General features: G+C 37.5%; 1 protein-coding gene across 10 annotated transcripts in view; it reads left to right on the top strand.

The window, feature by feature from the left end:
* The window catches only part of LOC146476379 (uncharacterized), a 131,743-nt gene that overhangs the window by 67,399 nt on the left and 43,573 nt on the right, over window positions 1-20,771 (top strand). For 4 of the 10 annotated variants that reach the window (XM_085114571.1, XM_085114573.1, XM_085114570.1 and 1 more), the window contains 5 exons: window positions 15,069-15,230; window positions 15,339-15,416; window positions 19,052-19,119; window positions 19,434-19,527; window positions 20,507-20,668. In XM_085114571.1, coding sequence (XP_084970697.1) covers window positions 15,069-15,230; window positions 15,339-15,416; window positions 19,052-19,119; window positions 19,434-19,527; window positions 20,507-20,668 — 564 coding nt within the window. Of the gene's footprint in view, window positions 1-12,066; window positions 12,274-14,594; window positions 14,775-15,068; window positions 15,231-15,338; window positions 15,417-19,051; window positions 19,120-19,433; window positions 19,528-20,506; window positions 20,669-20,771 lie in introns of those variants that run through there. The other 6 variants (XM_085114576.1, XM_085114577.1, XM_085114578.1 and 3 more) reach the window with 5 other exon arrangements.

Genomic DNA, 20,771 nt, shown 5'->3' with positions numbered 1-20,771 from the left:
TCATTTTTGTGGGGAATCAGGAGTTTGTTGTATTGCACGACAAGTGGGTACACTATAACTTCATAGCTGCGTGCTTCGAGATCTCCAAGATATTTAGGTGAGGTTAAACGTGTGTAATCACAAATCCGTTTGTTTGTGTCGCACCCTGTCCTCAAACAACACCTTAATTTTACTTAGCAGAGTTTAACTGAAGGTCATTGGGAACTGCGGAGTCTTCTTTCTTCACATTAAACTAGGAAATCCCTTACAATTGTTAATAAACAATATTTACTTTGTGAACCCTGACTTAAACACGGCCACTTAACAGTTCAACAAAGCTGCCAGAATTCTCCAATTGCATACCGCTTTTGGACTATCTAGCGAGGGATTGTCCTCTAAAGAACAACGCAGGTTGGCCCTATAGTAAAAGTAGACATGCAAAGTTATCATTGATAGAGGCCTATGTATGTATGTGTGGTTCATCCTACCCCGTCTCGTTTTTTGTTGCCAACCATGTATTATTTGTTACATGCGGATTGCAACAAATGTGATAGTATATTTAACGCCTGGTGAATATATGAGAATGCTGTGTTATTCAGTCACTGATGACACAGGCTAGGCATAATCGGCAAAACGAAATCCGAGCTTTTCCAAAAGGAATCGAGCTTATAACCTTCCAATTACTAGTTCGGGTGATCTAACTCTAACCTATAGGAGACTCGTTGGAGCTAGGCCATTTTAAAAACAAGTTTCATGCGACAAACATCCGAAGGGTGGCTACTCTCCAAAAATTTGGGTGGATGAGGGGGTGTGTGTGGCGCGCTTCTTGAAACCTTTACCCTATTTCAGACCAGAACTTCGTATCGATAATCTATTTTAGACCCGAACCTTGTATCAATTCCCTATTTAGATTGGAACCGTGTATCAATAGAGTGTGTGCACGGCGGCCATGTTGGACGACTAAAACAATTGAAGATATTTGCATAAAAATAGAATGTATTTCCCAAAGGAAAATCATTGTGTTGTTTCGGTCCTCCAACATGGCCGTCGTGCACACACTCTATACCCTATTTTTAGACCAGAACCTTGCACCGATACCCTATTTTAGACACTGCAAACCTCCCAAATGCAAATCATGTTAACCCTCTACAATAAATATATAAAAGATCCAGATGAGAGCGGAAAACAAATAACTAAGGCGGGTTGTGTAGCCCCCTTCCAGCCCTATTTTACTCGTGCAAACCATACCCAATTCCAGGTAAACAAAAAAATTCTATACCCTACAAAAAGTGACACCGGACATACTTATTTGGCTGTTTTAGGGGTGTACCTCCCCTCCCTTGGAGTAAACATCCTGGATTCGTGGTTGGATTCGAATATGGATCTGTTGCATATGCGTAATGGAAGAACTGTGATCGTATATTTTAGGTAAATGGATCATTTTTTGGTAAGTTGAAAGCACGAGAACTTCTTTCGTAACTAAGCTGACGAGTGGTCAGTTCTTTTGTTTTCTCCAAAAGCAAGCTTTAGTTAGGAAATGACGGGTGAATTACTTCGACCAAACCCAGGAAACAGGGAACAAAAAGGAACTAATATAAACGTACCTGACAACTGTGCGTGTAAGCATCGTCGGCTATTTACCAACTTTTGGTTGTAATTCAATAAACACACTAAAGCTTCTTACTGTAGTAAGTGGGGGTAGCTCTCCGGTTTTTAATTGAAACATTGGGGTAGCAAAAAGGAGACGGCAAGCAAACAGTTTATATTCAGTCGATATGGAGACTATTCACCATAAATAATGGGTGGCATAGGGACATAGTCAAATAACGACTATACAAATTTCGTACAAGACAGCACTCAAAAAGCCAGCTTCTCTTCAAACTTGACACAAAGACAGATAGTCACGGTGGAACAAAAATTTCGCAATTTTTTCTGAAGGGTACAAATAATTAATGTGCTGCTAGTACTAACGACACAAATGAAGGATTAAAGAATTAAGTGGCACTTTCCCTAAGAACGGTCCACTGCGTTTCGGGTCGGAAAAAAGTTTGCCCTCAAACTTTGCCCACTAAATCATCTTGGGTCATAAGTAAATGAAATGACTTTAGTTTTCGGAAATACGTTAAAACATATTTTTTACAGGCCACAACAGTCAGAGCGTTCGAGGACCTAACTTTGAGCGTGGTGAAAGTAGGAAGTTGCATAAAATTGAAGAGCTCGCTGCTCGAAAACCAGGAAACGCCACAAAAATTCATTATAATTCCCAAGTCAAGTGTTCCTTCAAAGGTATGAAATGCATGTTTATTTTGATTTGTTTTAATTTTTAGGGTCACAAAAACTAATATTATTAACCCTCGTTAGAACGCTTTCTGAAAACCGGTGAAAGTACCCTGTCTTTGCCGGCATTTATTTCACAAGTCCAGACCGACCCATTCTAAATTCCGACTGCACTTTGCTAAACAGATGTTAGGAAGCATAGAAATATAAAAATACGTTGCGCTTTTTATCTTCCTTGACCACAGCGACTTCGCACTTTTGGTGCTTTTTCGAATGTGAAACCCGCATTATGCAAATGAGGTTGTCGATCAAATTCAAATTGTTGTAAATCAAAACATTCTTAATCGCTAAATTTCACCATTCTAAACTCACTACACCAAAAAGCACACAAATATAAAAGCAAAAACGGTTTTACCCGTTTAAAAATGCCTAAAACCTGATGAATTATTTAGTCCTGATCTCTGAATGCTATGTAACAAAAATTGTAAACATTGAATATGCTAATTGCGTTGTGTGGGACACTTAGTCCTATATAAGGAGATCTTTCTTCTCGCTGTTTCCTACTGTCGATTTTCATTTTGTTGAAAAGTGCTATTGAAAATTTGTACACGTTTTTAGTATCAAAGACTTGAAGAAATAATTCAGCTTTAAATGGATGAGCACACACTGTGACATGACCTGCATTGAAATCGGCAACACTTGACTTTTTTTTAAATCAATGTTGCGTTACACTCTTGGTTATTTCTTGATTGCCTTTTTATTTGGTAAATGGCTACTAAAAGGACAATGCTAACAAGACCATCTTATTTTTCCCTGATCTATGACCAACGTACAAAATGATTTGATGAAGAAAGTTTTGTTTTGCCGGATATGGCATTTTCACGACATAACTCCCGCACTGAAGTAGGTCATAAGTCAAGGTCTTTTAAACTTCTCAGTTTACTTCCTAATTTTCTCTAAATGATTCCATTCAGTTACGAATCAAAACATTCTTAATCGCTAAACTTCGCCATTCTAAATTAACCACACCGAAAATCACACAGAATAAAACGCATAAACGGTTTTAATAGTTTTAAAATGCCTAAAACTTGTTCGGTCCCGATTTTTTGATACTTTGCGGGGAATTTTTATGCAAATTAGTCTGTCTGCTAAACAGTATTTAGGTTTTAAGAAACCTATTTTCATTACTAATTTTTTCGTTTATTATTACATTTCCCTGCTTTGTTGACGCCATTCAGTTGGTATTCATAGCTTGAAGGTCCTTTAAGAAATAAAATATTTCGCTGAGTTTGGCATACTGCCATCTGAAATCACAAAACATTGAAATTCACAAGCCGACTAGAAGCAGGATGCCTGTACATCCCTCTACGTAAAGTGCCTTTCTCAATACATAGATAATATAAACTTCTGAACCACGAAAAAAATAATAGGTCGACTAGAAGTTGTTTGAGCCATTTATCTGTTGAAGTGCAAGTTTTTATTTTATTACAGTTCGAAAAAAAAATCCTGTATAGTAATGAGAAAAACTTGAATTCGCTTTTGTAAAACATGTGATTTATTAAAATTCAAAAGCTGGGCATTATCAATATGTTGCTCAAAATGAATTGATAGGAGCTTGTGCATGAAAGTCGGAAGGAAAAAACTGTACAGAAAAAGAAAGATTTTATAGGAAGCGAGGGAAGGAAAATCCTTCCGTCGCGATGCGTTCCGGTTGCAACCCCGGCGGACTAGGGTCATAGGTACAGTTAGCTGTTAGCTTGCTCTGAGAGTTTCACTCCAGGCCCTTCGCCGCAAATGCCAAAGCTTCTAACTTGCACTTTTTGTTGTAGATGATATTTCTAGTGTAATGCCTCATTGTTTCTGCAATTATTTTAAAGTCATTATTACTGAAAATTCAACACGAGCTCTCCTCCTAGTGAAGGAGAATCAAATCCTACATTAAGGAGCATCAGTAAAGTATATTGTTGCTGTGTTGTTTTTGTGTAAGTGTAATTTTAAAATTACTCCAAGCTAGTTGACAGGCAGTCCACTAAAATGCCATAAATCGTCGAGTAAGTGCTCCCTCTCGAATACGCGAAGTTCTCTGTAATTATAATAAAAATTGTCCAATTTTATCGTCTTAGGGGGGTTAAGGTTTGTACGCGAATTCGTACTGATTGATTTAGAGGGGAGGATGGGGGACTAATTTTTTCCTTTATTTTGTCCAAGTTTGTAGGTCCTTGTATTCGCCAGGCCAAATATAAATTGACTATCAATAGGGCTATTCATAAATAAAGCTTCGAAAGTGAAAGAGAACAACTTCTCATTAATGAGGTAATTTGAGCCCGAAAATACCGAAAAAGCCATCTACTTCATAGGATGTCCATATTTTAAACTCGACAAGAACAGAAACCAAAGATATTTTTATTATTTTCTTATATCTCTCGCTTTTTCACTGTTACAAGGTAGGCCTTGTGTAATTGTGGGGCGGCGTCATTGCTCATGTCAATTGAGCAAGTCAAATTCAGATCTCAGATTCCAGAAGTTAGTAGTTACACGCCAGTAAGCTTTAATCAGTGTAAGGTGTTGAATATTGCTCATCTTGTATGAAAATAAAATGTAACAATGTGTTCATAGCGGAGGTGAATGGAATCATTTTAGAGAAATTTAGGAAGTAAACTGAGAAGTTTAAAAGACCTTGACCTATGACCTACTTCAGTGCGGGAGTTATGTCGTGAAAATGCCATATCCGGCAAAACAAAACTTTCTTCATCAAATCATTTTGTACGATGGTCGTAGATCAGGGAAAAATAAGATGGTCTTGTTAGCATTGTCCTTTTAGTAGCCATTTACCAAATAAAAAGGCAATCAAGAAATAACCAAGAGTGTAACACAACATTGATTTAAATAAAAGTCAAGTGTTGCCGATTTCAATGCAGGTCATGTCGCAGTGTGTGCTCATCCATTTAAAGCTGAATTATTTCTTCAAGTCTTTGATACTAAAAACGTGTACAAATTTTCAATAGCACTTTTCAAAAAAATGAAAATCGACAGTAGAAAACAGCGAGAAGAAAGATTTCTTTATATAGGACTAAGCGTCCCACACAACGCAATTAGCATATTCAATGTTTACAATTTTTTTTACATAGCATTCAGAGATCAGGACTAAATAATTCATCAGGTTTTAGGCATTTTTAAACGGGTAAAACCGTTTTTGCTTTTATATTTGTGTGCTTTTTGGTGTAGTGAGTTTAGAATGGTGAAATTTAGCGATTAAGAATGTTTTGATTTACAACAATTTGAATTTGATCGACAACCTCATTTGCATAATGCGGGTTTCACATTCGAAAAAGCACCAAAAGTGCGAAGTCGCTGTGGTCAAGGAAGATAAAAAGCGCAACGTATTTTTATATTTCTATGCTTCCTAACATCTGTTTAGCAAAGTGCAGTCGGAATTTAGAATGGGTCGGTCTGGACTTGTGAAATAAATGCCGGCAAAGACAGGGTACTTTCACCGGTTTTCAGAAAGCGTTCTAACGAGGGTTAATAATATTAGTTTTTGTGACCCTAAAAATTAAAACAAATCAAAATAAACATGCATTTCATACCTTTTGAAGGAACACTTGACTTGGGAATTATAATGAATTTTTGTGGCGTTTCCTGGTTTTCGAGCAGCGAGCTCTTCAATTTTATGCAACTTCCTACTTTCACCACGCTCAAAGTTAGGTCCTCGAACGCTCTGACTGTTGTGGCCTGTAAAAAATATGTTTTAACGTATTTCCGAAAACTAAAGTCATTTCATTTACTTATGACCCAAGATGATTTAGTGGGCAAAGTTTGAGGGCAAACTTTTTTTCGACCCGAAACGCAGTGGACCGTTCCTAGGGAAAGTGCCACTTAATTTTGTAGTGTATGTTAACTGCTTAGTGGATCTTAGTGAACCAATGAAAATCTACCTGAGCGTTAGCCCTAATAAGCAAATGAACCACAAGATGAATAGAAAATAATATTTTACCTCGGCGGGAACCGAACCCACGAACCGCGAATTTGATCGTCCGTTGCTCTACCGACTGAGCTTCGAGGCCAGACGGGAGGAAGTCGTGGGTGTAATTGCGGCAGATGTAAATGTGCGTTACTTTCGTACCTTTGTATACTTTTGTCGTGTTAAATTTGCTGGAGTTAAAACGTCTTTTAAAAGAGAAAACATTTTTCCCGCAAAACAACACAAACGAATTTAGAATTAGCAAGCAGAGAACGAGCAAAGGCGATTCCCTGAGCAACGTGTTATGAAAAAAAAAAAAAAAAGGCCTAAGTTACGCAGAAACTCGGGTTGCTGACCAATGGAATGTCCCAGAACTTTTAGATGATGGCCTGCCACTCAGTGTGCGAGTGTTTACAAATTGATGCTTCCCTCTGCTTAGTTCTAAACTAATTTATTTTATAGGACTCTTAAGATAAGTAAGCACGCAGGGTCTCTAAAAAAATGATCGAACCCGTGAAACGCCGAAGGCTGGCTCCACACGAGACTTGTGCTTACTGAGGCTGGGATCTTACAACGTTCACGTAAGCCCAGGAGATTGCCAAGATTTTTACAGTCTGTCAACAAACTTTTAAAAGTTTGCCATGTGAAACCACGTAACGATTGTTTTGTTAGGATGGGCGATTAAGGTATAAAAATAACCAATTTAGAAAACCGAGCTTTTCGATCATTGCGATCGACATGTATGCAGGACTCGGAGTCAGAAGTAAGGTGTGGTAGTGAATGTGGAGCCCCAAAGCAATTGCAATTTGGTGCATACTGACAAACTGGTTTTCACAAAGGTATTGAGAGTGCAGCGATAAACAATCAGTTAATGGCTTCTTAACGAATCGGTTGAAACCATCCAGAAATGTTTCGTCATGGATGCTTTCTCTCTCCTTAACTGTTTGTCGTTTCATCAGAATTGTTGTCAAATTAAATGTAACAAAATAAGAAATTGAAGGAATTAACCAGTTTATAGGTGAAATTAAACTGAGTCATTTTGCAGATGATACAAATCTATTCTGCACATAAGAAAATCGATTGCGATTTGGCTGCCAAGTTGAAAAATAATTAGCACAACCCTTTAGAATTAAATCCTTAATACAGCTAATTTATCACTGAGAAGTTAGTTCTTAATGTTACTTAGGAAATTGCACCTGTCGTGAAAACGAAGCTTTAACGTCTAATGGAAAAACAAGAGAGGAAAATCAAAAGAGCAGCGTCATATCAAGACTAGCAGAATGTTGGGATTTGTATGGTAGATATTGCAATCCTTTTCAAGGCTCTAATACTAACTTGGATTTCAAGACTCTGGGACATTATCCATCACAGGTAGGGGTTTAAATGTTTATTACGAACCCTTAGTGTTAATTATTGAAGCTTGTATTTTATCCCTGCAATTCAGTCTTTTAACTACAATGGTGATTAATAAACAAGGTTTCTGTCGGGTATCTTTTCCTTCACTGAAGTCACATGATTGTAATGAATAAATTAATTAAATCTGGATTAAACTCTGTTCTCTCCTAGAGGGGATATTTTTCTCCTCTATTGTTTTTATTTCCTTCAACAGAAAAGGCCCAATCAGAATCCATTATCGGCGTGTATGTCACGCGGGAGGGGACCGTCACATCCCTACCTGTGTGACGTCATATAGCCACGTTCTGGGGCCAGAAAAAAAGGGCTTTCTTTCCAAATCGTGGCCACACGGGTGAATTTTAGACTCTAATATGCCGTTTTCAGAAAGAAAACAAACCTTTTTTAAGAGGTAAATCGAAAGAAGAACTTCTAAGAAGTACTCGACAGTTTAAACAGTGGAAATTGGAGAGTTCACGGCGAAGAAATTACGCTTTGACTGACAGATTGAATAACTCAATGCCAAGACACTAGAGGTCATAGCTTACTGACATCATCACTGGCGCACAACGCTGTAGACTCTGTCGAACGGATCCCTAAACGTTACAGGAAAGCTACCTCACAAAACAAATAAAGATTTGTTTCTCAGTTTTTAACAAAAGGTTTCATTTAGAAAAGCTTTTTGTCCGTTTCTCTTTTGGTTTTCTTGATGAAACGACTGAAGACACTTCATAATCTTACACTTACTGACACTGTATGACCAGAATATAAATAGCGCTGACGACAAGATTTGTAAACGATGCTCGTACGCTTTTCGATGTTCCGCTGTTTATATTTATCAATAAAATACGGGGGAAAGGATTTGCTTCATACGGGCGCTTTAATCCTCACGTTGTCACCTTTGATTTGGAGACAGGACCCGTTTCTAATACTATACTGATTGTTTATATTTGCATTTCCATTTATTTGTACGTTTGAACAGGTTCTGACTGTGGATTTGCATCCCGCGTTCAGGCCTACCGGCGTTTAGTGTTTTTTATTTTATTTTTTTTGTTGTTTTTGGTAGCTTCAAATCTGCACATTAATTTATTCATTAAACTCTGCTCTCTTCTTGAAGGGATCTATTGTCCTGATTGCCTTCAACAAAAACGGCCCAATCAAAATCTGTTTTCGGCGCGTAAATCACGAGGGAGGGGACCCCCTCATCCCTACCTGTGTGACGTCAAATCATCATTTTATTTATTAATCAAACCTGTATCAAATTCTGCTCTCTCTTAGAAGGAAAGCCTTAGATAACAATGACCTGAACAAGGTTGAGTCTGCGATGTTCGCATTGTCCTGCGGTATTCCCCATGGAAATGTACCAAAGCAAAGCAAATGGCGCGCTCGATGTCTTGTGCTTCGATCGCGTGAAGTTCTGCCGAAATAAAGCATTATAGCCTTAGAAATGTTCAAAAGAAGAACGGTAATGGAGTAGATTTTCAAGTGTCTTGGGACAATTTGAAATAAAATCTCAGGTTTTCATTGTGCAAAGTGTAATCTACTTGTCTTTCCGCTCCATTCATTGTTAACTAAGATATGCCTGGTTAATTTCTTAAATAACAATGACCGAGTTTACAGCGATTCCTGTTGTCTGGGGATGCTGCCAAGAAATATACAGTCCAGATTCGAATAAAATGGCGGTAAACACGGAGAGTTGGAGCTGAGTTATCTTTTTTCGAAGAGCTTTTCAGCGTATTCTGCGTTTTTCTGGGTACGTTGTGAGCCTGGAGGAGGCAGCAGGGAAGCAGTCAAAGTTATAAAAGAGTACGAAGTCAGTACAACTGCCACATTTACTGCAACGTACCAGACGAAAGGTTTTGGAAATACTCCACTGGTCCCACTGGGTAAGCTAAGAATATTAAACATCTATTTCAGGATTTGTGAACCTCCATCCATGCAAACCCAAAGCCGGGCTTCCAAAGGGATCCCAAAGGGTTTTTGAAACATCAACACCCCCCCCCCCCCACCCCAAAAGCGCTTTATTCGATAAGTGTGTTCGTATGGAGCGTCACATTTATTGCTCATTAATCTTTGGTCTCACAAAGGGTGTGGGGTGTAGTATCAAGGGAGTGGGGGGTGGGAAGGGTGTGGCAGGGGCTATAGCTTTACACCTGAAAAGGCTATGGGGATTAGTAATGTGGGAGGAGGCAATATAATGTCAGCTAAAATATTATCAATAATTTTTTTCTTTTTAATGTAGGGAAGGGTTTCAAGTTGGAATGCACTCCTGTAGGAATTCTGTTATTGCATTCCTTCAAATTAAATCAAATTGGCTGTTGAGAATTTCCAATCAAATAAGTTACTCATTTTATTTTGAGTGACCCATTTGATTTTTGACGGCTAACGTATAGGTATCTATAAATGGTAACAAATATTCATCAAGTGGGAGCCATTTTGAAGCGGTAAATCTAAAGAATAACTTCTAAGAAGCACTCGACAGTTAAAACGGTGGAAATTGGAGGGTTCCTGGCGATGGAATCATGCTTTGTTTGACAGCTGTAGAACCACGATGAGAGGAGAAGAGGTCATTCGTAATCTAAAACACACATCACATCACTTTGTCGAATTGATGCTTAAACGTTACTGGCAATCCACTTCACAAAAAGATTAAAGGTTTGATTGTCAATTTTTACTTAAAAAAATTTCATTTAGGAAAGCTTTTGCCTGTTTTCTTTCCGTTTTGGGGTGAAACGAGAACAATTTGTAATATTACACTTTTATTAAGATTACATAACTAGAATAGAAAACGCGAGGTCAGGCCACGTTATCGTTATGGAATTTCTGATACAACGATAAGTAGCGTAACACAAAGGAAAGAGCATAACGCTATCTTTGTGACTCAAACTATTCCATTAGCTAGGATAGTTTTATAAATCTGCGAAGCATACAATGGGAATAAATAAGACCACATTAAGCATCCAGCGAAAATGCCATCAGAGGCATCTTGTTGAACTGCAGGTAACAGATTAAATATACAAGGAAGACCCTAGAAGTTGTTACGCAATTTAAACAGCTGCGAAAAGAAAGACTGAATTATCTTCAGTAATCATGATTTCTTATCTACCAAATAAAATGATGCGACCATTCGGTCGCGCTCACGTACTCAGGCACACCCAACAGAAAAATTAAGGAAAACACTTTAAATGTTGTCTTCTGTATTCCACTCGTTTTATTCCCTTTTAAAAACATATGCAGTCAACTCTCGCCTTGCAGTCACCTCGCTATTCCGCACACCCCGAAAATAAGGACAGAAGCTAAAGCCCCTTGCAAAAATAAATGACAGACGTTTGACTGACCGGTTGAATCATAGAGGGGCGAGTGTTACCAAGACTTAACGAATACTTGCGGTGCGGTTCTGAGTCCAACGGCAAGTTCAGTAGGGCTATTCTCAAAGAAACAGAAATTAAAGCTGTTACCAGCTTAAACTCGGGCGATATTTGAACGCGTAGTGCGTAAGCCTACGATCTTTTAGCAGTGATAACCTCCACATCGATAAATATCCCAAATCGATTGATACAGAGATATAGTGAGGCAATAAGTAAACACCAGATAGAATTGCATTATTTGCAATACCGAATGAAATATAAGGGAAAACGACATTTGTTAAGTAGAATACCTTGTGCTTCATACCGGGATGCTTTGATTCCCGGGCTTTAATCCTTACGTTTTCACCTTTGATTTGGAGACAGAAATTATTTGTACATTGATTATGTTTCAATACGAACCGTGAGTCAGATAGATATCTGTGACCCCGGGCCATGACGACGCTAAAAGATCGCTATTTCAGGTATGATCGTCGTGAAGGCCACATTCAAGTGTTCTACGCTTTCTACCAAATCTTGGGGTGATTGCAAACGTTTTCCGTCATCACTGTTCAAGTCCGGATATTTACAAGTCTGGACAGAAATGATTTAAAGTAGTCATTAAGAATTTCCGAGATACTTCTCTCTATGAATGCCAAAGTCTTATTTTTAGTCATTTGTGTCTTGCATCTGCTATCTGCCCCGGTATGTGACACGTCATGTGGTGAACTTAACTCGGCGCCTCACGTTCCGAGTAAAAAGAACGCGACCGAGAACTTAACTCGTGGCCCGAAGTCTTATGCGTTATCTCTCGGACAATCGCGACAAACAAAAAAATGATAATAAAAACTTAAAAACTTAACTCGTGCCGCCTTACGGCCCGAGTAATAAACAGGCAGAAACGACCAGAAAATAAAAGAGACTTCTTTAGTGTGAGTAATTCAACTTTATTTGAGATAAATATAACCTTTCTTAAGTCAAAACTCATGTTTCCTATACTGCCTATAGTCCATGGACTGACATATCAGTTCCAGTTACAACTTCCTGTCATATGACAATCATATGACCTGAAAACAATGGAAAATTTCGTGACCCATTCCCTCGGGGAATACCCTATTGCTTTCTGAGAATCACGCAATTTTTCCAGCCAAGCGTCACCTCTGTTTTACAAAAGGTGCGGAAACCGAGAATGTCATAATTTTGCGGGTAAGTTAATGTAGTCTTCAACGCATTTACCAGCTCTGGAGCTGTGTTTTCACAGGTCGGGGACAAAGGTAGCGGTAGCCGGCTCACCAAAGCAAGTTTTCACATTACAGTAAGGTTAGTTTGTCCTTGTGTACGAGAAAATGTGCACGTTTTCCCTTGGTACATGTAACACTTCTGGTTCAAACAAGAAGGCTTGTTGAGGAAAATATTCAAGAAACAAAGCTTGCCTGTGTGTATAGTAGCATTAAGGTTTAAGCTTCCAGCGTTAGAGGCTTCATACAATTGAGATGCTTTTGCTTTTGGCATCACATACCTTACACCTTGAATGTAGTATTTCGTTGTCAGCATTAATTACTTAAACTGATTTTGAAACTTGCAAATTTCTCCTGTGTAATAAACCATATTCATCAATTCGTAGTTTATTTCTTTCTTTCCGAAATCATTGAATTACAATTTGTTTTTGATTTCTTAAAATGTACAAATTAACGAACCGTATAGTGCGTGGAGTCTTGCCAAGTGCCATTGCGAAATCGTGCCCTTTGAAACAATTCAAATGATGATGCCAGTTTTAACACTCTTTAGTGTTTTGATCGAATGGTCAGTTGCTTGTTAAAAGAAGAAAAGTTAAAAGTAGCGTTGTTCGACGTTTCGATGTATCAAACATCACTATCGATTGAGTTTGAATAATTGAAATCTAATTCGATGGTATTCCTACATTTTCTGCTAACTTATTTACATAAAAATTAAGCACGCAGGTCAATGCAATCGAATTAGATTTCAATTATTCAAATTCCACTCTTTTAGCAAACCCGACATCAAACGTTTTCTTCATTCTTGATAATGATGTTTGATACAGCGAAATGTCGAACAACGTTACTTTTAAATTTTTCTTTTTAGTGTTTTGGGCATTGATAAAGTGAAAATTAGTGGAGTGGATCTAATTTATTGAAATACTGATGACAAAGAACCGATGCGAAGCATTATTGACAGAAATTGCGTGACTGTGCGGAAAACGGATACGAATTAAAATTTACCTCACGCTATCAGAAAAGAGATATTTTTGTGCCTTTTCGATGACAAAGGAAATTTTCAATTATAACAGATATTAAAATTCTTTGCTATTAATTAAAATAAAATACATTATAACTAGCAATCACAGTTTCTTGTGCCTTGAAAGCAATTTTGAATATTGCGGTATTAATTATATTAGAAGACAAACAGCAAAAGGTCAAAACCTTTCGTTGACTGTCGTCTAGGTCTTCTAGGATTTTAAAGAAAATGAAACAAAGCCATTATAATAGTGTTTGATTCCCTAAAAGCCATTGATGGTCTTAGACGGATGAACTTTGATATAGTTGAATTCCCCCTTACAAACATCGCTTACGTGTAGTTAATTTTTGATCGCATCACTTCGCCCGCTGTACTTAATTTGGCCCAGTGATATCGACTTTCTTATTAGCAACATATCATAACATTATCCCATACCTCATAAATGCAACAAACGCCTCCTTTTGCACTGCCCAGCCGTTGCTCTGTCATAAATTATCGCCAAATATAATACGACCACTCGAATCGATTCATCAGTTAAAGATGACAAAAGCAAATCACAATATTTCTGTTTCTTGACTCGTACGATCACTTGTTATCCCTTCAGAGGAACATTAAGAAGAGGATTTTATAGAAACTTCGATAAGCAATTTGTATTCTGGCGATATAATTCACGTCCACTAGCCTATTCTTGGAAGTCTAATAACAGATTTTCTTAACCGGTCAAAAATAGAGGAAATAGCAGTAACCTGAGTACAAGCTATTACTCTACACGCAGTTTCTGGTGAAAATTGTTTTAAAAAGTACGCAAGGAGTAAAACGCGAGCAAAACGCAAACCATGCACGCACCTGCATGGAGTAGCCAGCTTAGTAGAACTCAAGGAGTGTCGGGGAAACATGTCTTTTCGTTTTCCTGTATTTCTCCAAAGCGTCGTTATGATAATAAGCTTTAGTATATACCACACAAGTGAATAGTACTTTTCGCGCGCGCTGATTGGCTAGCTCGGAGGTGATTAGCCAAGTACTATTCACCTCCACTTCGGTCAATTATTCACCCATCTTAAAATAAATATACAATGGATTTACATATGGTTAGATTTAGGTTAAAAAAAAAGGAAAGAAATACAATTCAATCATAAACAAAGGAGCCTTGCGGTCCGCGCCATAAAAAAGTGTCTTGTTTTTGGATTCTAGACTTGGTATTGCTACTGGGCCTGGGACCGCTCTTAAATCATTAATCTTTTTTTTTGCAATCTTAACATACACTCAGGGCCCCCTGACATACACTGTACACAAAAATATTTCTTAAACGGACGTTTTTGTTGACTCAGATTTTATCTTAGCATTCTCTGGTATAATGTGTAATTAACACAGGCATTACGCTTTAGGGTTTCAAAGGAATAACGAGAGCTGATGAATAAAATCAACATAAAAATTGTTTGATTCATAGGGCTTTTAGCCCGAACTGCCAGCATTCATGGCGCAGAGTCAAATCAAAGCTGGAAGTGGAAATGACCTCACATCAGCTGGTGAGGAGACATTGGATTTTGATGACGACACTTTAAGAGGTGAGGCAAAAAGTTTGATTCTTTTTATTAGAATATTTCAATATATAAAACGGAATATCCTTTGCTAGTGTGGCTAGACTCGTCCCAGTTCATTGCGTTTTGAAAGTACGTGCAAAATTAACCCAACGGTCAATTTAATAAACTTTTAAAATTGTATTTTAAAAGCTGCCCCGTTCGTTTCTTACACGGTGCACTAAAACAAACTCAAACAAAGAAAAATGTCATTCACAATAAAACGCCGTAGCGCTGCAGGCTATCAACTAATACATTATATTTTCAATTGCTTCATTTTAGCAATAGCAGAGGTTTACAAAAATGAGGGTAATAACAGTTACAGACAGAATGATTTCAACAACGCCATCTACTTCTACACGGAAGGAATTAAAGTAGACTGCAAGGATGAGGAACTGAAAGCCCAACTATACAGCAACAGGGCAAAAGCTTATTTTTGTTTGGGTGAGAAGATTTTGTTAGCTAAAATTGGTTTATTAAAATATTAAAGGGTTCTTCAATCGAACCTGCATCAATATGCTAGCTTTCTCCTCATACTTTATTATTTCACAGGAAACTATACTGATTCCTTGACTGATGCGAAAGTTGCCTGTTCCTTACAGCCATCTTATTTGAAAGCAATCTTCACAGGTACGAGTTACTAAAATACAAAATCTTTTTGTAAACAATTAAAATATCTACAGTAAAATAATGAATTCACAAACGCTAAGAATACAAAGACGGTCAATATCACTAGTTTTATTGGGACAGGGATAACTTTACAGTAACATATTACGAGTTCGCTACACCGCTAAAATGTTAGATCCGTTTAAAAAAAATATGTTTCGTAGTTTGCTAAGAAGCTTAGAGAATGGTTCATCTCATTTAAAAGGCGCCATTTTAAAACCAATACTGTTTACATGAATGTATTTTTTTTTCTTTTTTTATTTCAATTCAAGGGAATTTACATTTTACAAAGCAATTGTAAATGCAACAAATTACAAAATTACAAATGCAACTAATTTGAATGACTAAACAAAACAAATATTGTCACCAAAAATAGAAAGGTACGAGACTAAAATAAACAACTAGATCAAGCAAAAAGCCGTTGATATACATATAATAAAATAAAATCACACAAAAGGTCATACAAGATATTTGATTTCAAGTCAAAGTATTGCACGTTTTACGCGTCTTATATATTGTTAATGCAACAGATTTTGTAAGAGATATTTTGAAAGCGAGACCATTTCCGTACAAACACGTTTGAGTCATTATTGTGGAATGCAATATGCTTTTCAATTTCTATCGAGTTCATTAGTACCTGTATATACACCTGCAGCTTAGGAAGCTTGTTCCCAAGTCTGCAGGTGTATATGTAATGTCTAGCTATAAGGAGTAGGCGATAAAAGAAAAGGTCTTTAACGTCGTCAATGAGACCGCAACAGAGAGACAAGGAGGGAGAGACGTTTTTTAAATCTTTGAAACTTTGAGAGATCCACTCGAACATGCTCTTCCAGAATTTCTGAGTGTATTTGCAAGTCCAGAATAGATGAACGAGGGTTTCTTTTGGTTCCTCGCAAAAGGAGCAGGAATCTGTTTGTTTGATACCTATTTTGTACAGAAAGTCATTTGTGGCTATTTTTCTGTGAGAGAATTTAAATTGGAACGCTCTAAGCTTTGACTCTCTTGTACATAGAAATGATAGGCGGTACGTATTTTCCCAGTTTACTATAATATTAAGATTACGATGTGTGTCTCTCTCCTCCAACCACTTTCCCTGACTCCTTGATGATGTGCATTTCCCTTGCTAGAACATACATATATTGCTAAAAAAAAGAATTAACTAAATAATAATAATAATAATAATAACAATAATAATAATAATAATAATAATAATAATAATAATAATAATAATAATAATAATAATAATAATAATAATAATAATAATAATAATATAGATCTTATTTGGTTGTTTGTGATAATTTGCTTCCTGTTTGTCAATTAATCTCTTAATCATGTATGACAATTGCCATTAAAGTTAAGATTCTTAACAAAATGGTGCGATTTGCTGTATCCATGCAATCCCTTTCATAATTCAACAATATTTCAACTGTATTTTCATTTTTATCAACAGCCTTTGTTATTTTATCAGCAAGTTTAATTATCGCATGATTCGGTTGAGTTTTACTTTTTTAACCATGTTGATGATTAGATCAGACCTTGTTTTATCAACGTAAGTTTTCGTACACAAGCTTTTCAATTATTTTCGCAAAATAAAATGGATGGACAGATAATTGTCTATAAATAGAAATAGCGCTTTCATCGTTCCGTCCTCCGTTTTATACACAGCCGTTACTAAAGCTATTTTTGGTTGATCTCGGATTTTTCCAGTTGAAAATGTTAAATTGGAAATATGGGACAATGGTATTGATATATGTGGGGCGACAAAGTTATCCATTCATCCTTGCGAACAGATTCCTGTGTTACAGAGACATTCCCATGGTATTGTTTCCCGGAAATACAAAGGTTATCCTTAATTAAAGAAGTCCTGTGACCTTCAACCTTAGCTTTTTTCATGACCGGTAGGGAGATTTCCTTGGTTCTTCCCTTGCTTCCTTTCTTCTTGCTAAAGTCTCGACCGTAGAGCGAAGACTTGAGATGGCGGGCAATATGGATTCTGAGCATTTATTGAAAATTATTGGGTATCTCCCAGACTACCTTTCGGCATTGTCGCGTACGCTTTTATTGGACAACCTTTGCCGAAACAGCTGTAACCACCAATGGAATACGAGGTGAGCTTACGCGTGAAAACATCATACCTTCAGACGCGAAAAAAATAAAAAACAAGTTATCTTCACACTTAAAAAGATCACCGTTGCTATGGTGACACAGCAAATCGTACTTCTCTACTAATTTGGTTTTTTTTATTGGTGTTTACATAATGAGCAGAACATTACTGGCCGCTTGGAGATACGAAATTTCTCTTTTCGTCTTGAAAAATATTTTACACGAGTGAGCGCATATTTTTTAACACCCGAAGAGAAATTTCGTATCTCCTCGTGGCCATGTGATATCCTCTATAAGTTCATTAGGTTATTTCGCACCGTGAGCTGGGCTTAGTCCTTGGACTTAAATTTTCGCGGTTTTCATTGGCCCGTGACCGCACCTGTGCCGCATTTTAAAAGCTTGCAAGTTTCTTTTAAAATAAAATACCTTGGAACATTAAAATATGATTTCCGAAAATAGTAAATCCAAGGGTATTTTCAGACGAAATATCAGAAATTCAACGTAGTGGTCGGTGATCGGTGCGGTTCTCGATTCTTAGAGGCAGCCGCTCTTAAAGAATCGATTTGTTTCTCCTACCCCTAGTCGCCTTGCTCTTTCTCCCGCTGTTGGTCGCAAAAATTGACTTTGTTTTTTGTTGTCTTTAACATTTCTTTTTGTTTTAATTATTAAACACCGTTGGCGATGCAACTTCCCGCCAAACAATGTACCATTCCCATTGGTTTTCTTGTGGTGCTGCTTACGGATGGTCGGACAGAGGAAAGTGACGTCATAACATTACGAAAATTTGTGGCATTGGCGGGTTACCAAATTTTCTTACCCACGCGGATCCGTGGGCGCGCCTTCATCACGCCGAGCTCCGCTATTAAAATGAGCGTAAAAGTTTCCATGTATCAACTACGGTGATAAAATTTATCGTGTTTTGATAATGGAAATCCACATCAATATTTTGATCAGTTGAAAAAAGGATGTATTAGTGTTGCATAATATGGTCTCAAAATGAGCACATGCTAGTCGCTTACTGACAGTAACAATTGAAATGTGCGAGTCGCGGAAAAATAACTTCTGGATCATTCAAATTGCATTTTAACAGAAAGGATAGATAGCCGTTTTGTGGTAGAAAAATATAGCAAATTTGTTTTTGAGTCCTCAGTGACATGGCCTGATAAAGTTGCTCTATGTGCAAGAATTCAGTAGAAATATTCCCGTTGGTTTTATCACAGCATTTTCCTTTTGAGGAAGGGTGCTTGCTGTCAATTTTGGAATGTATTTGTCCAAACACCATCAACATCCCCGAGATCCTTTTGTTTCCTCTGAACGTACCGATAGTGAATAAACACTGCTCATCGCAACAAGGTAGCGTAAGTAAGTAGCAAGGAACGATTGTTTGGGAACCTAACATTAAACAAAGGTTCTCACTCATGTATTTATTCAATGAACTTCTAGCCTTCTTATATAAGCCAAGAATTATGACCAACTTAAATTTTTCTTTTTATTAGGAGCAAATGCATGTGCTCAGCTGAATAAGTTTGAGGAAGCCATCACGTGGTGTAAAAAGGGATTAGCAGTATCCTTTACTACAGATGCTTCAATGGAAAAGATTTGTCATTTTCACACTTTACGATAGTCCTTCGTTCATGCTTTTGTGTGCTCAAGTCAAGTGTGCGCACCTTCTTGCTCAAGTGTCATTACAAAAAATAAATTATTTAGACTTCATGATAGCTCAGTCCAATTTCGTTGTTGACGTTAAATTTTCTAAGAATAAAATAAAGATAAACAGTGAAAGAATCATAAAAGAAAAACAGGCAAAAAAATTTAAAGAGTTTGTAAGCTTTTTGTTACTTTTCCAACACGCGTGTTATAAATCTTGACTAATGTAAGATTGACAAGAATAACCAGAAATTGGTGGAACTTAGGAGGAAGTCCGTCAATGAATACAACAAGCTGCGAGATACAAACGGAGGGGACGATGCAGGTGAATATAATGTCTTATAAGCTCTTATGGAAACACGGGACATTGATAGAGACACATTAAGATGTCAGGAAGGTTGGGAATTTTTCTAAAGACAAGTGCATCAAACTAGAAAGAGTTACGAAAATTCAGCCGGATTCCATGCAGTGCAGTTTCTCTAGGCTTTATGGTGGTCTTGAATACCCTGCTAGCAAGGGTTTCTTTCTGGTAAGTCTTTTAGCATGTACGAAGTCGTTCGCGTCCTGAGTTCGCGTACTCGGTGCCGAGTACGCGAAATACTAGGGACGCGAACAACTTCGTACATGCTAAAAGACTTGCCAGAAAGAAACCTCTCCTAGCAGGGTAGGTCGCACTTAAAACGTACGTTTGAACCGGCCAAAGCTTTTAACATTCTTGCAAGGGTGTATACGTTGCCCTAACCAGAACGTTAGCGGCTATTTACAAATAAAGAGTTGAAGAAGCGACACATGTACATAAACCGACCCCAGACCCCGATAGGGATAAGAGAGGAGCTTTCTGAATAGACCACTGCAGCGACTTTATCCAATAAGACTTTCGTGTGACTTAATGGCTCTAGACAGTAATCTAGCTCTCCAACAAGAACAAAGAGAACAGACAAAATTCTTGCCTTTCAGTTATGTAACGAAATATTATCCGGCAGTGCCTAACCTAAAACAAGTGATCATGAACAACTGGAGTTTAATTAGACAGCAACCTCTACTAAGAATAAACATAGAAATTCACCCCGGAATGCAGTCTTGTGTCGCTAGACTCGTCCCAGTTCACTGCGTTTTGAAAGCACGTGCAAGAATTAATCCATGGGTCAATTTTCATAAACTTTTACAATTGTACTAAGCTGCGCTGTTCGTTTCTTACACTGGAGCACTAAAAGAAAGTCAAAGAAAAATATCGCTCACAACGAAACGTCATAGCACTGCAGGCTATCTACTAATACATTATCTTCTTAATTGCTTTATTTTAGCAATAGCAGAAGTTTACAAAAATGAGGGTAATGACAGTTACGGACAGAATGATTTCAACAACGCCATCTACTTCTACACGGAAGGAATTAAAGTAAATTGCAAGGATGAGGAACTGAAAGCCAAACTATACAGCAACAGGGCAAACGCTTATTTTTGTTTGGGTGAGAAGTTTTTGTTAACTTAAATTGGTGTATTAAAATATTGAAGAGTTCTCCAATCGAACCCGCATCAATATGCTAGCTTTCTCCTCGTACTTTATTCTTT

The sequence above is a fragment of the Pavona decussata genome, unplaced genomic scaffold, assembly GCF_977016875.1.
Source record: "Pavona decussata unplaced genomic scaffold, jaPavDecu1.1 SCAFFOLD_77, whole genome shotgun sequence".
NCBI lineage: Eukaryota > Metazoa > Cnidaria > Anthozoa > Scleractinia > Agariciidae > Pavona > Pavona decussata.
The sequence above is the reverse complement of the archived record's forward strand: the minus strand, read 5'-3'. Positions and strand labels throughout refer to the sequence as shown.